Source organism: Mobula hypostoma, chromosome 5 (genome assembly GCF_963921235.1).
Source record: "Mobula hypostoma chromosome 5, sMobHyp1.1, whole genome shotgun sequence".
Classification (NCBI taxonomy): domain Eukaryota; kingdom Metazoa; phylum Chordata; class Chondrichthyes; order Myliobatiformes; family Myliobatidae; genus Mobula; species Mobula hypostoma.
This window is the reverse complement of record NC_086101.1, coordinates 165239704-165256696: the sequence shown is the minus strand read 5'-3', so window position 1 is coordinate 165256696 and position 16993 is coordinate 165239704. Positions and strand designations below refer to the sequence as shown.

General features: G+C 40.1%; 1 protein-coding gene across 1 annotated transcript in view; it reads left to right on the top strand.

Moving 5' to 3' along the window:
• Window positions 1-15077, top strand: part of dmgdh (dimethylglycine dehydrogenase) — a 129879-nt gene extending 114802 nt beyond the window's left edge. Inside the window, exons 13-16 of the mRNA XM_063049319.1 lie at window positions 2040-2197; window positions 5929-5988; window positions 7333-7467; window positions 13143-15077. Coding sequence (XP_062905389.1) covers window positions 2040-2197; window positions 5929-5988; window positions 7333-7467; window positions 13143-13343 — 554 coding nt within the window. The 3' untranslated portion in view covers window positions 13344-15077. The remainder of the gene's footprint in view (window positions 1-2039; window positions 2198-5928; window positions 5989-7332; window positions 7468-13142) is intronic.
• Window positions 15078-16993: the final 1916 nt, after the last annotated feature.

Here is a 16993-nt window from a genome sequence, read left to right as displayed (position 1 = left end):
CCAGTGTCCCACCACCCCAACCCCCGGGCCACGGACAGATACCGATTTGCGGAAAATGCAACGGTAGCCGGGACGCACACAGCACATCTTTAAGAAAAAAGCCGAAATAAACACGCTAATTAATTAGGTGCCGCCTAGCACATAATTGTCGGCCCAGATCAGTGCCGATGCCTCCCAGCTACCCCTGCGTTCTTCGCGGCAATGTATCGGGTCGACGGCCCAGAGGGTGGGGGCCACTGCACCACCCAGCCTGCGACAACTCAGTCTAACACACCATCATCAGTGTGCTCGATGTCTTCCCAATTCTGGTAAGTGATACTACACTGTACATACATTATTTCAACTTTCTATAGGCTGTGTATATTTATGTGTTATTTGGTAGATTTGGCAGCTTCATAGTTTAAAGGTTACTGGTTACTGGAGAGCGCATTTATGCCAACAGCGCCTGCGTGAGATTTTCTGCCGAGAGTGCTTGCGTGAGATTTTTGCTACAGAGATCTGTGCAGGCGATCGCTGTAGAGAAGTATTTTTACTTTATTAAGGCCGTGTATTTATCATATCATTCCTGCTTTTACTATATGTTACTGTTATTTTAGGTTTTATGTGTTATTTGGCGTGATTTGGTAGGTTATTTTTGGGTCTGCGAATGCTCACAAAATTTTCCCATATAAATAAATGGTAATTGCTTCTTCGCTTTACGACATTTCGGCTTACGAACTGTTTCATACGAACGCTGTACCTTCGGATGGCGGGGGAAACCTAGTACTAGGATCTCAGTTGTTCATTGTGTACATACACAATCTGGATGAAAATGTTGATGAGTGCATTAGTAACTTTGCAGATGATATGAAGCCTGGTGGTGTTGTGGATAGCAAAGATGACTGGCAAAGAATGCTACAGGATATACATCAGTTGTGGATACGGGTGGAGAAATAGCAGATGGAATTTAACACAGCCAAATATGAAGTGTTGCACCTTGATAGGTCAAACGCAAAGAGACAGTACACTGTTAAGGCAAGATCCTTAACAGTGTTGATGAACAAAGGGATCTTGTGGTCCAAGTTGCCAGCTCTCTGAAAGTGGCTACACAGATTGATAGGGTGGTTAAGAAAGCATATGGCATATTTGCCTTTGTTAGTCAAGGCATTGAGTTCAAAAGTGAAGAGGTTACGGTCTAGTTCGGCTTTATAAAACTCTGGTCACCCCATTATCGGAAGGATGTTAAGGCTTTGGAGAGGGTGCAGAAATAGGTTGACCATGGTGTTACCTCGAGTGGAGGGCCTGTGCTAAAACAAGGGATTGGACGCAGTTGAGCTGTTTTCCCTGGAGTGCTGGAGGCTGAAGGGGAGATCTGATAGAGGTTTACAAGATCATGAGAAAAATAGATGGAATAGACAGGCAACATACTTTTCCAAAGGTTGAAATCTCTAATATCATAGGGCATTTTAAGGTGGGGGGGGTAATTTCAAAGGAGACGTGAGGGGCAAGCCTTTTACACAGAGTGGTGGGTGCTTGGAATGTGATGCCTGGGGTGATAGAGGCAGAAACATTAGAAACTTCTAAGGGGCGTTTATATAGGCACATGAATGAGGAAAATGGAAGGATATAAACATTGTGTAGGCAGAAGAAATTAATTTAGTTAGCCATTTGATTATTAGTTTAATTGGTTCAGCACAACATTATGATGTAATGATCTAGGTTCTATGTTCTGTATTCGAACTCCTCTCCAATATAAAGATCATTGCACATTAATAAGTAATAATATAAATGTTGTTACATTAATAGAAAAAGTTAAAGCAAGGTAAGTACTTGAGGTTTCATTATACCTTGCAGTGCAGTTATGACCACCTTCATTTCCAGTCTAATCTCCCACAACAGAGTTACAATGTATTGGGAAGTTAGTAATGCCTGGATTCCCCAAGTGGGTCAAAGAAGGGTAAAAGTGACATCTTTGCTCTTGCTCTTATTATGTGAAGCTCAATCATATTAATTCACTAGACATGCTTTAGGGTTGACTGCTTTCTCAACTGTCACTCTAGGTGAGCTTGGCTGGGAACTGTATCTCAAGCGAGAGGACACTGCTGCCCTCTATCATGCTATCATGGAAGCAGGCCAGGAATTTGGAATCGACAACTTTGGAGCATATGCCATGAACTCTTTGCGGCTTGAGAAAGCATTTCGAGGTTGGGGAGCAGAGGTCAGTATGAAATATGTTTCTTTCTAACCCTCTGGGGATTGAGAAAAGCACCTACACATAAGGAGAGTCTCAAAACTCCTACATTAAAAAGATAAAACAAGTGGAATGCAGTTTAAGTAGAAGCATGTAAAGGGAACAAAAGCATGTAACCTACTAGGTGTCATCATTTTGGAGAGCAGATTATTTTAACTCTTGGGTTTTTGTCAGATTCTATTTGACAGGATTTGGTTTGGGCAGGTAAAATTTGGAGCCAGGAGCCAGACTGCCCATAGTCTCTGCAGTAAACTTCAGAGGAAAGATTCAAAAGTATTTTGTGGGGGAGAAGGACATAGTTGCCCTCCCCACTCTTTCCTTTCCATTTCCTTTTCTCTGTTCTTTCATATGCTGTTCTGTTATAGGATACCAACTTGAAACATTCATCTGCCTCCACAGATTCCTGACCTGCTGAGATCCTCAGGCAGTTTGTTTCTTGTTCCAAATTTCAACATATGTAGTCTCCTGTGTTTCCTGGTCTCATCTCACTTGGGGAGAATCTAAGCTATTTGACTCATGCTCTTCACACACCAGGGATAAAAAAAAAAGACAAAAAAAACTGCCGGTGAATTAAAACCGGAAAATGTTGGAAATACTCAGCAGGTAGTCAAAATTTCATGTCAATGAACTGATTGAGGATTATTGACCAAAAGTGTTAACTTTCTTTGTCTCTTAACTTTGTTGCCCGACCTGTTGAGTATCCCCAGCTTTTTCTGTTTTAAACCACACATTAGGGAATTCCATTTTCTACTTGCTTTCTAAGTAAAGGAATTTCTTATTTACCTGTTCCACTTACTGGTAACCTCTTTTATATTTGGCTGTTAGTTTAGGATTCACCCTAGATGAAAAACTTCTTCCCATATCAGGTCATTAGAGAAAAAAAAAGTCCCTGAGCCAGACAGATATCTCAACAGAACTAAAGATCCAGTTAAATAACTATAGGTGGAAATTAAACAAGACTGAGATCTTGGTACGACCCTTTGAATGCCTCGTTCATAGATGGGCTGGATTTAAATCAAAATCACTCTCTTGGATTTTGATATGGACAATAAAGTTTCGCAGTGCTGGAAATAAACAGAGGTGTACAACTCCCTCTGAAACCTTTTCATAATCAACCTCTTCACAATATATTTGTGTTCAATGGAATTAACACAGCCAAGAGCATGAACTGATCTCTTTTTGTACTCTAAAGATTCTGGTGCAGAATTAAACCTGTTCTGCCCCACAATGGTCAGTCTGAGTATTGTTCACATGCTGGCATGCATGTGGCGAAAGTCATGAGAACTGTTATTAATTCTTATGATTTGATTAAATCCCACATCTTAATACTGCCTATGTCATGAAGAATTAATAGAGGATGGATAGGTGTTGCTTGGGGTGTTTCCTGGTGAGTTCTCAACATCATCAACCTTGGATAAGTACATGGATAAGAGGAGTCTAGAGGGAAATGGCCCAAATATAGGCAAGTGGGAATAGTTGGTCAGCACAGATGAGTTGGTCTGAAGGGCCTGTTTCTATGCTTTGTCACTCTATGACTCAAGATATTTAGACATGGGAACGGGATAGGTCTGGGCTTCCTTAATTAGTGTTATTCAGACTTAGGATTGAATTTTATTTGATTGATGCAACAAGCAAAGAGCTGGAAAGCCAAGTCAATTTCCCATGTCTTCTATTTCAACAATTATTCCACCTACTCCCTCATTACTCAAAACAATTGCCTACCGGCCAACACTGCCAACAGCACACACCATACACCTCTTCTCTTCCTTCCATCTCTAAACTTCCAAGCTGTATTCATATATAGACACTATTCTGAGCTGTATCGTGGAAAGAAATTGACAGACAGACTGTGAGATGTGCTCAAAACTCCCTGAAAAAGACTGCAATATCCCCACTAAGGTCAAAGCATCTCAAAGTACATTTATGCCGCCATAGACAACCTGAGATTCATTTTCTTGCAGGTACTCAATGTAAATGCAAAGAAACAATAAAATTAATGTAAAAAATGCACACAACAAGACGGACAAAGAAATATTGCGCAAAAGGCAACAAGAAAAGAAAAGAAAATAATAATAATTAATAAAATAAGAGATAGTAATAATAGATAGCTGCAAAAAGAAAATAATAATAATTAATAAATAAGAGATAGTAATAATAGTAATAAATGAAGTAAGTCCATAGCTTGTGGGAACAGTTTGATGCTGGGGTGAGTGAAGTTATCCCCTTTGGATGAAGAACCTGATGGTTCGGGGTAATAACTGTTCCTGAACCTGATGGTGTGGGTCCTGAGGCTCCTATACCTTCGTCCTGATGGCAGCAGCGAGAAGAAAACATGGCCTGGGTGGTGGGGGTCCTTGATAATGGGCGCTGCTTTCCTGCAACAGCTCAGTTGTGGGGAGGGTTTTACACTGATGTACTGGGCTGAATCCACTGTTTTTTGTAGGATTTTCTGTTCAAGGTCATTGGTGTTTCCATACCAGGCTGTGATGCAACCAGGCACTATACTCTCCACTACACATTTATAGAAGTTTTAGCTGGCATGCTGAAGTTTCACAAACTTCTAAGAAAGTAAAGGCACTGCCATGTTTTCTTTGTAATGGCACATATATGCTAGACCCAGAGCAGATCCTCCGAAATGATAATACTGGGCAACTTAAAGTAGCTGACCCTCTCTGCCTCTGATTCCCTGATGATGACATGAGGAGCTCCAGTTTTCTCCTCCTGTAATCAATAATCAGCTCCTTGGTCTTGCTGGAGTCAAGTGAGAGGTTCTTGTTGTGACACCACTCAGCAGTGCCTAGAAATCCCTGGCCTACAACTTCTCCAAGTGGAGAAGGAGCGTACAGAACAGTATTGAGAAGTGAGACCGTAAATCCAGAGCTCACAGAAGTCTTGTGTAAGCAGGACAAGGAATGAACCACCTCACAAACTACTGGTGGCTCAACTCACCAATCCCCACCTGCCCAATGTGTGGAGGAGTTTGCAGTAGACTTCATTAGCCACCTCAGAAGGCACAAACAATAAAGTGAAAGCTATCCTTGGTCCGAAGGATCTGCCTAAGATGAAGATGGAGATGATATGCAGGCATTGGGAGTCATCTCCTACTTTGTCTAATTAAGCATTCTTAACTTGTACATTTAGGATCAATAATCAGGGTCATCAGAGCCAAATCTGATCACAAAATCAGCAGAAGACCTGCAAATCATTTGAGTGAAGGAGTGGCTGCCTTTTTTCTTGTGGATTATTAGGGAAGTGCCACATAGGAGGAGTTGAGGCCAGCATAGATCAGCCATGAACATGTTGAATGGCTGGGCAACCTTTAGGGATTTGGTGGCCCTATTCCTGCTCCTATATTCATGTGTTTGCGTGTTTATCTCTAACTTACACTGAGACCAGCTACCTCAGCCTAAACTGGGAATTAACTACGCCCATCTGTGGGGTTCAGTGACACAACATTCAATTCATTCAACACCGGAATATTCAAACGCCTCCAAATTTATTTTCTAAATGATTCCCTGCTTGGGTGCTGAGTAAGTGGATCTTCTCAGCAGCTATTATCTAATACAAGTTATTTTGTAACCCTCATCTCACAGTTTGTATAAATATACCTTCAGCATTGTGGTATGATTTGTAAAGTACCAGATTTGCTGAGGGTGTAATTATAAAAAAAACATGTATGTATTTTTTTTATCATCCAGATGAACTGTGACACAAATGCCTTTGAAGCAGGATTGGACTACTTCATCAAGTTAAATAAGGTAAGAGTGATTAATAAATGTCAAATATCGTCACCAGTTGCATTGATTAAATTCATTGTCCCGGCCACCCTTTCCCATTGCATCCAATGGGTTATTTCACTCCATTCCAATTAAGTCATTTTGCACTCAGAAATGGGCCACTACATTTACACTTTAATGCCCATACTGTTAATCCATTTAATGCTGCCCATTTTGTTTGGATCTTCTTTTCCCATCCTCTTACCCTCCCTTTCATTTCTATTCTATCAGGAGTTAAATAAATCTTAACAAGATCAGAACATAGTAATTAGCAGGGGCTGATTACAAACAGTCACATTTCAACATTATCATTCCCCCTTACCATTTCTAACACAACAAAAGTGATACATTTTAGTGCAAAGTCATACTGAATATGAAATACATATTTTGTAAACTTTGTCACATGGTGTGAACAGAATTACCTGCTGCTTAATGTGAAAAAGACTAAGGAGCTGGTGGTAGACCTGAGGAGAGCTAAGGCACCAGTGACCCCTGTTTCCATCCAGGGGGTCAGTGTGGATATGGTGGAGGATTATAAATACCTGAGGATACGAATTGACAATAAACTGGACTGGTCAAAGAACACTGAGGCTGTCTACAAGAAAGGTCAGAGCCGTCTCTATTTCCTGAGGAGACTGAGGTCCTTTAACATCTATTGGACGATGCTGAGGATGTTCTACGAGTCTGTGGTGGCCAGTGCGATCATGTTTGCTGTTGTGTGCTGGGGCAGCAGGCTGAGGGTAGCAGACACCAACAGAATCAACAAACTCATTCGTAAGGCCAGTGATATTGTGGGGATGGAACTGGACTCTCTGATGGTGGTGTCTGAAAAGAGGATGCTGTCCAAGTTGCATGTCTCCCATCCACTACATAATGTACTGGGTGGGCACAGGAGTACATTCAGCCAGAGACTCATTCCACCAAGATGCAACACAGAGCGTCATAGGAAGTCATTCCCGCCTGTGGCCATCAAACTTTATAACTCCTCCCTTGGAGGGTCAGACACCCTGAGCCAATAGGCTGGTCCTGGATTTATTTCCTGGCATAATTTACATATTACTATTTAATTATTTATGGTTTTATTACTATTTAATTACTTATGGTGCAATTGTAACGAAAACTAATTTCTCCCGGGATCAATAAAGTATGACTATGACTATTTTAATAAGAGGATCATGAGGAGGATCATATGCAGGGTATTGTTGTGCCAAATATAAATGGTCTTTTTCATATGCATTAGTAACTTCTTGACAAAGGAGAATGTATCCAGAATTTTACTCATATAGTGTATAAACAGCTAGACTGTGTTTGTCTTTTCCCCTTCAGCCAACCGAATTCATTGGAAAACAGGCTTTACGAAACATTAAGAAAGAGGGGGTAAAGCGCAAACTAGTGTACCTCACCATGCAAACCGACAACGTGGATCCTGAAGGAAATGAGTCCATTTGGTATGAAGGCAAGGTGAGTCCAAAGAAAATTTAAGTGCAATTAAAAAAGAATCATCAGCAGTGGGTAAAGACTTGAATCATTGTCAGCAAGAGGTTAAGTGCTGGAAGACTGAAAGGTGGCTAGTGTTATGCCTTTTTATTTAAGGACTGAAAAGATAACCCTGGCAACTATAGACCAGTAGGCTTAACATCTGTGATGGATGTTTACTGGAGGCGATTCTGAAGGATAAGGTTATACATGCACTTGGAAAGAAAGGGTTGATTAGAGATAGTCGGCATGACTTGGTGTGTGGGAGATCAGGTCTCAGGAATTTGACTGGGTTTTTTGAACAGGTGTCCAAGAAGGTCACTGAGAACAGGGTGGTAGATGTAATCTTTATACAGCAGCGGTCCTCAACCACCGGGCCGCAAAGCATGTGTTACCGGGCCGCGAGGAAACGATATGACTTGGTGATATTACTCAGCTGCACCTTTTCTCATTCTCTGTCACGCACTATTGAGCTTGAACGCACGTGAGGTCATTACGCACACGTCATCCATGTCAGTGTGGGAAGAAGATCAACTTCTCGAGCTTGCAAATGACGGCCGGCTGAGAAGTATGTTTGACATAACATTTCTGCCGGCATTCTGGATCAAAGTCAAGGCTAAATATCCTGAGATAGCCACAAAAGCATTGAAAACGTTGCTTTCATTTCCAACATTTTTCTGCGAAGCAGAGTTTTCTGCATTGAATGCAACGAAAACTAAATTGCGGAATAGACTGGACATAAGGAACTCCCTTTGAGTATCGATGTCTCCCATCACCCCTCGATAGGATCGTCTTGTTGCAGGGAAACAAGCCCAGGGCTCCCACTGATTCAGCGATATTGGTGTGTTGCAATGATTTTATATGTTCATAAGGAGAAAATATGTGCTGTACGTTTAATATCCAAACGTTACTTAAAATGTTATGATGCTATTGACTTATATAAACGTATAATAATTACAGCACGGAAACAGGCCATCTCTGCCCTTCTAGTCCATGCCGAACGCTACTCTCACCTAGTCCCACCGACCTGCACTCAGCCCATAACCCTTCATTCCTTTCCTGTCCATATAGCTATCCAATTTAACTTTAAATGATAATATCGAACCTGCTTCTGCCACTCCTACTGGAAGTTCGTTCAACAATTACTTGAAGCTCCCCTATCCTCCCCTGATAATTGACTTATCACTATATTCATGCGTGGAAAATATGCGCTGTGTGTTTAATATTAAATTCGTTAGATAAACCCTTTTGGAAACGAAACTGAGTGTATCAGCCACTTATCACCTATATTCCGGTCGTGATTAATATCACCCCCCACCCCCGAACAGAATCGCCGAAAACGATTTGTGGGGGGGGGGGGAATCGGATGCGTACTGGTGCCCGCGCAAGGCTTCATGGTCATTGTAGTCTTTCTCTGGGTAAACTCAACGTATTTGACTGCTACTCTTGTCCGTTGGCAACCCTACCCGCCCCCCCACCCCATCCGCCGGTCCGCAAGAATATTGTCAATATTAAACCGGTCCGCAGTGCGAAAAAGGTTGGGGACTCCTGTTATACAGTATATCCTTTGGTAGGGTTCTACATGGGAAGCTGCCGTGAAACATTAGATCATATGGGATCCAAGGAGTGCTGCCTAATTGGATAAACAATCAGCTTGATAGTAGGAAGTCGAGGGTGATAGTGGAAGGTTGTTTTTTAGCTAGAGGCCCGTGACTAGTGGTGTTCCTCAGGGGTCAAGGCTAGACCCATTGCTGTTTGTCATCTGTATTTATGATTTTGATGAGAATGTACAAGGCAGGCTTAGTAAGTTTGCAGATGACTAAAGTAGGTGCTGTCATAGACAGTGAAGATGGTTATCAGGAACTACAGAAGGATCTGGGCCAGCTGGGTAAGTGGGCCAAGGAATGTTGAATGGAGTTCAGTTCAGGTAAGTGCAGGGTTTGCATATTGGAAAGATAAACGAGGGTAGAACTTTCACAGTGAATTGTAGGGTCCTAAGGATTGTCTTTAGAACGGAGTGACCAAGGACTACAAGTGCATGGTTCACTGAAATTGACATCATGGCTAGAGAGGGTGATGAGGTATGCTAACCTCCATCATTCAGGACATCAAACATAGAGATTGGAATGTTGTGTTGCAGTTGCACAAGACTTTTGTGAGGCTGCATTTGGTTATCCTGTGATAGGAAGGATGCCTTTAAGATGAAATGAGTTCAGAAGAAGTTTCTGAGGATGTTGCCAGGAACTGAGGGTCTGAGTTATGGAGAGAGGTTGAGCAGGCTGGGACTTCTCTCTTTGGTGTGCGGGAGAATGAGGGATGGTATTTCAGAGGTGTATAAAATCATGAGGGGCATAGATAGGGTGAATGCACACAACCTTTTTTCCCAGGGTTGGGGAATGCAGAATTAGAGGACATGGGTAGGAGGGGAGAGATTTAATAGGAACCTGAGGGGCACCATTTTCAACCAAAGGTTTTCAATATATGGAATGAAGGAAGTGGTTGAGACAGGTAAATTAACAACATTTAAAAGATGTTTGGATAGGAGTAGTTTAGACCAGAGATGTGTAGGCCCAGCTTAATGGGAATCGAGGTCAGAATGGACCATTTGGGCTGAAGGCCTTATTCCTGTGCTGTGTGGCAGTTAGCATGATGTTATTACAGCTTGAGTGTGGGGCATTGAAGTTTGCAGTTCAATTGCAGAGTCCTCTGAAAGGAGTTTGTATATCCTCCCTGTGAACACATGGGTTTCTTCTGCGTGCTTCAGTTCCCTCGCACAGTTCAAAAACGTAGGTTAGTTCATCATTCTAAATTGTTGTGTGATTAGGCTAGGGTTAAGTAGGGTGTGTTGCTGGGAGGTGCTGCTGGAAGGGCCTGTTCCTAAAAATATATATTTAAATAAAGAAATAAATTGCAAGCCACCAAGTTAGACAAGCATAAGCCCAAATTATTTAATTCAGAAAGGCATTTCAATGACCTCTACAGTACTGACTGATTGCCATTGTAAGTAGAAGACTTTATTCTTGCTCTACAAACCTTTCTTATGCTTTGTAACGTTAGGACACAAAATTTAATCTTCTGCCTCTTATAAAAAATGCTGTTGCATATGGCCTAACCTACATTAGATCCTGATAATCCAATATACTGAACCTTGTATTTGCTACTGGCTGAAAAGGCCTTAATTTTAATATACTTTTATCCTTGCTTTCAAATCCATTAAGGGCCTTGCCTGAAATCTTCTCCAGGCATACACCTTTCCTCCATGCATGACTCTTCTCACAGAGATATATTCACCCCATCATCCAAACATAATCTCTCTCTGAGACTAGTCCTGATGAAGGATCTCAGCCCTAAGTGTCGACTGTTTATTCCCATCCATAGATGCTGCCTGACCTGCGGAACCCCTCCAGCACCTTGGGTGTATTGCTTTTAAACTCTTTAACACCTACTACTGATCGATGTATTGGGTCTCTGCCGGAAAGTCCTTAAACATGGCTTGGACATCATATTTGGCTTGTAAATGCATTTAGAAAGCAATTTGGGATGCTTACTGTGTTGAGGATCCTGTTTTAGGGAAATATTGTTGTCATTAGTGGAAAGGTGGAACAAAGTGTTCTTTATAACAGAGAGGAAATAATGAAATTATGGAGCAACATCTACTCCGCTAACCGCTGACAAAACATTTAATAGATGCACAAATTATAGTGGTGGTGCATGAAATAATCCACTGCAGGGTAAATGAAATGTCTTCCTCAATTAAAAACAATTGTATAACAATGAAAAACAATATACAAGAGTACTATATAAGAAACACAAAACTTTTTAACAATACTGAAAACACTCCAAATCTGTGAAGAGAGAAGCAGGGTTAATGTTGCAACTTGAATTCCTTATGTCCAACCTGACAGATATGTGAGACGTTACAAATACCGAGAAAGGGGAAGTAGGAAAGAACAAAAGGGAAGACTGTGGGCTAGGGGATGGGTTGTTGGTTACGATAGAGAAAGAATGAACCTTTGAGCAAATGTGTGTGATATTAGGACAAGTAAAGAGGCTAAAGCTGGTCTGGAAGAAACTTAGATGATAACAGCAGTATCATAACCTAGTCTGCTGTCGAAAAAAAAACAGGAACAACCAGTTAAGTGAGATCATTGATCCAGTGGGACACCATCATAATTAAAGGAAGGGAAAGGGGTGATATCAACATTGCATGAGCCAAGTCAACTATGCTGGAAGGGAACATTCTATTCAGAAAAGAAAAAGTTTAAAAAAAAGATTAGCTTTGTAAAGATTAGCCTTACTTGTCTCGTACTGTATCCATCGAACCATACAGCAAATTGAGTTGTTTGCATTAAATCAAATCAACAAGGATTGTGCTGAGCAAGTGTCGCCACGTTTCTGGCACCAACTTAGTACGCACACAATTCACATACGCTAATCTTTGGAATAGGGGAGGAAACTGGAGCTCCTGGAGGAAACTCACACTGTCAGGGGGAGATTGTACAAACTTCATACAGACTGTGGCAGGAATCACATCACAACCTTACAGCCTGTGCTGTAAAGTGATGGCTTTTTAGAGCAGCTTGTGGTTGGGCCAACTAGTGGAAAGAGAATTCTGGATTGGGTATTGTGTAATGAACCAGATTTGATTATATGATTAGGGAGCCTAAGGCAAAGGAACACTTGGGAGACTGTGATCATAATATGATAGAATTCATCCTGCAGTTTGAGAGAGAGAGAGAAAATAAAGTCAGATATGTCAGTATTACAGTGGAGTAAAGGCAATTACAGACGCATGAGAGAGGAGCTAGCCAAAGTTAGTGGGAAGTTAGAGGATTGGAAAATTTTTAAAAACCAACAGATAACAATTTAAAAAACTATAAAGAGAGAAAAGATGAAATATGAAGGTAAGCTAATCAAAAATATCAAAGGAGATGTCAAAAGCTTTTTTTATGAAGAGTAAAAGAGAGGAGAGATTGGATTTTGGACCACTGGAAAATGTGTCACCAGGGACAAAGGAATGGCTTTGACAAAGTAATGGCTTTGACAAAGTAAATAGTTTCTTGTATTTACTGTAGAAAACATGGTGACCAACTTGCAGACAGCTAAATTATTCCACAACAATAGATTCAAGCTCAATAATCTGTTCTAATGTTGCAAAACACAGTACATGTAGTCACACACAGCACATAGAGTTACAATCCAGCACATACAGTCACAAGATAATATTAGCACATGTCCCTGAGTGGCATGGCCTGCAGATTAACAGTTCGACATAAAGTGTAAGATGCATGTTTAAGTAAGGCGTTACTGGCACTATTATAATAAAATAAGCAATTGTATAAATATGTGAAATTGTCATGACTGAACTTGGTATAAAATCATTGAGTTCAAACTAAATAGAATCATCATTAATATGTAATATGACTGGCTGCTGTTGTCAGTGGAATCATACCCCCACTGGTGCAGCAACAGACTTGAGATACAGCATTGGTGTTTCACCTAATGTACAAATGTGAGCACTTAGTGTCTGCTATCCCTTTCACTTCCACTGTTATTGTGAGTCGTGTTGGAGAGCACAAATTTCACCAAAGAATCAAACCTAGGTGCCATTTCTTTAACGAGATAATTGAGCTGATGAAGCATTATTCTTGTGTATTAAGGTTGTAGGTAACACTACATCTGGAGCATACAGTTACAACACACAACAGAGTGTGGCCTTCGCATATGTGCCCGTGGAACTCAGCAAAATAGGGCAACACCTGGAGGTGGAGCTGCTAGATAAAAAATACAGTGCGGCTGTCGTCCAAGAACCATTGGTATTGACGGAACCATCTAGGGCTCGAATGAAGAAGAAGGAGTGAATTTTCAAATGTTTGATGGAAAGTATTCTTATTAAAAAGAAAGTAATCCTGAAAACTGGATCAAAGAATTATGTCAATGCTGTAAGATAATATTGAAACAAAGTAACTCTTAAGTTCTTTAAATGTGAAATGTAAGTACCGAGTTGGGAATTTGTAAGTAATTTTAATTAGTTACTTTTGCAATCTCCCTCTGCTTAACTAATAGGGACATCTATTTTACAAATACAGTGAAAGTGTTGGGTTATATTTTAACAAACAGTATATGGTGGGAACCATATTTATTGAGCCATGCTTAAACTTGGACCAAACCTCCAATTACCATGGATCGTGTATGTGTGTTTGTGTATACCTCAGCAAAATGCCTTGCAGAAAACATCATGTAGTTTCACTGATGTTCTATAACGCAGTGTTAATCTTTCCCATTATACGCACAATAAGGAAATATTCCCTCAGTGTCAACAAAACACTCTGCAGCCCTGGTCTCATTGTCATCCAATCGAACCCAGATCCATCACTCTTGTTAGCAGCTTGTTCCACACTCTCAACACCCTGAGTGAAGAAATTCCCCTTGAATAGCTCACCTTTCACCCTTAACCTATGACCTCTAGTCTCAGTCTCACCCATTCTCAGTGGGAAAAGCCTGTAATTAATAATTTACTAATTATAAATAAGTAATAAAGACTAAATAATTATCCTCAGTCAATTACTTGTGCACAAAGAAATAAACAGCTGATGCTGAATCTGACTTTAACTTTGTAGATGCTGGTGGATGTCACATTTCAGAGCATGAATCTGATGCTTATGGAAACGTTCAGTTCTATAACCACAACCACAGGCTCTTAGAAGTAAAAGTAAAAACTTCTTTTAAGTGAGAGAGTTTATTTCAAAGTTCAAGTTCATTTAAATCAAATATTCACAACATTAACTTATTCAGCAGCTGTCCGGAATAAATTTCAAATAACACTCTTACTAAGTGGTCTTCAGTCTTGCAGTTTCTGTCCAGTTATTGGATGAGTGAGGGCCAAGGGAGTGCCAAGAATGGATATATTAAAGAGAAACCAATTTAAATTACACTAACGGCATTATTGAACGGAAATGTATTTCTGCAAAATAAATTGTTGTGCTTTCTAAATCCATTCCGCAATAAATAACAACAATATATTTTTAATTAATTTGTCAATAAATGACAATGAAAACAAGTAATTTGAGAGCTTGCTTTAAGCAGGAACTTGTCTAATCTAACCTGCAGTGAAATGGGAGGCACTGACTGGATTATTGGAAGTTGTCTAGCATCTTCTGATAGAAAGTTAAAGGGAACTGTAGTAAATGACTTACAAGGTTAACTACAGGTATGCTTCTCAACAGCAAAACATATAAAAGTTAGAGAACTTGAAGAATGATAGGGACAACTTTATGTGTTCTTTTAATCAACTTGTAACTTTGGCACTATATATAATTTTCTCACTCGAGAATTGTTAACAAGTTGCAACACTTTTTTTGAAACTGGCTATACTACTGTGAATGATATGATTACAAAAAATAGTACGGAAAATAATGGAGGTAAGAAATCTTTATTTGTAATTTGAAGTATGAAATGTGAACTATGTATTGTTAAATGGAATGTTATTGGCTGTAAACTGTTGTATGTATGCAGTTTGATTATGAAAATCACTATCTACTCTGCAAATAAAATTCAGGAAAGCCCTTTGATGGTTTTCTGTTTCGTTAAAATAAATAAGATTCTTGTTGTGTTGAATTTATACTTGTCTTTTGTTTCCAGAATTCGCACGCAGAAAACATTTAGACAAAAGGTAGTTGGATGAGATGAAATCTTTCTTCGATAATTAATCTGTCCTTGCTTGTCCCTGTTCCTTCACACCCAAAAATAATGCTTATTTGAGAAGTTACCAAGTTATTTTACCTCTGATTTAATTTCTTCTTCACTCATGCCTGATCTCCTTGGCTGATCTATAACTTCGCAGTTAACCTGTAACTTTAGAGGAGGCATGGAACTGCACAGGTTGCTTAATCTTTCTAATTAAATACAATCTTATAATAATATAAACCAGTCTATATTCTACACAATTTAAGCTCATTTATGTTGTCCCAGTAAAGGGAACAGCACTGTAGCTCCAATACTATAGCTCACTTCTTTCCAGCCTAGTTCTTCTCTGGTAGGTTGTGATTATGGGGTCATCTGACATCTTCAATGCGGTTTGTGACTGACATCGAAGCATGGTTGCAATTTTTAGCACTGAATTTTTTTCCAGTACCTTGATTGTTGAAGAAAATTGCTTAAAAGTTTCCATGGTAGAATATTAAACAATACTAAATCAAGACTTTTCCAAAATTCCCAGTTAAATTTCATAGATTTCCCGGTTAAATTTCATGCATGTTCCTGCTCTGAAGAAAACAATATGTCTTCCATTTTCCTGCAGCATGAATCTTCCCTAATGCTATCTGAGCCCCAACCCTGATCTTGGGACTTTCTCTCGATGTTCTCTCCCCTTATGGACCTATCAAGTATATCTCATTCATGGGATTCTGCCCTGGTTCCTTGACCCCATACCTCCTAACTTGTTCAGAACGCTCTTCCCCTCCTCAGCCTCCATCCTGGTGTAAGTGAATTCTTCTCATACTTTCCCTACTTATGGAAAATGCAGTTATTATTCCACACTAACATCCATCCTTGGTAACTCTCTCCCATCTTTCAAACTCACGTTCCTCTACTGTCATTACATGTGATTTTACGGACCATTTTTGTTGCAATTTGGTGATCGAACCTCTCCAATGAGATCTATTACTGTTGCTGATGAACTGGGCTCTGAAAATACAGACTCATTCCTCAATCACACGTTATTTACCAGTGGACAAGGAGAACAGCCTGGCCCCTGTCACCCCACTGTCCTGAGGTTCGAACAAAGAAATGCTATTTTAATACTGAATTGATTAGTTGAAAATAGATACTGACCAATTGGTATCCTTGTGTATACTTAAATCCCTTCTTTGTATGATCAAGCACCAATCACACTACGGTAATACAGATATTAATAGCCAGTAGTTTGTCCATGTTAAAGGGCAATAGTACTAAATAATTAGTAAAGTAACTGACCTTTAATAAATGTCACTTTCATAAATATCCTTATCCGGTTTCCTTATGCCAAATGGCTCTGAGCCCCTGCTGTGCAAAGAGAAGCAAAGTTCTTCAAAGACCTTTCTTGCCTGGGCTGACTGCATTCTATTCTTCCCTGGACCTTATCTTAACCCTTGTCACAACTTCCACACTATGTTTGCATCACAGTGCATAACAGAAGATGATCTAATATTAAAGTGATTTTTTTTTTGTGACAAGCAACGAGGTGGAAGGGTTTTGGCCCAAAATGCCGACTGTTTATTCTTTTCCATAGATGCTGCCTGACCTGCTGCGTTCCTCCAGCATTTTGTGAGTGTTACATACATTTGCAATATCTTTTGTGCTTATGGTGGATTTTTTTCCTCTTTATTTCAACCAGAGTCCAACTTTCCTCACGGATTGGATCTTCCGAGAGCAGGGCCTGAAGCTAATGGAGATCTGATTCAGGAGCAATGGTCGTTCTATCCAAAGGGAGATGCCCTACTGAATATGAGCCTAATGTCAACAATTTAATAGT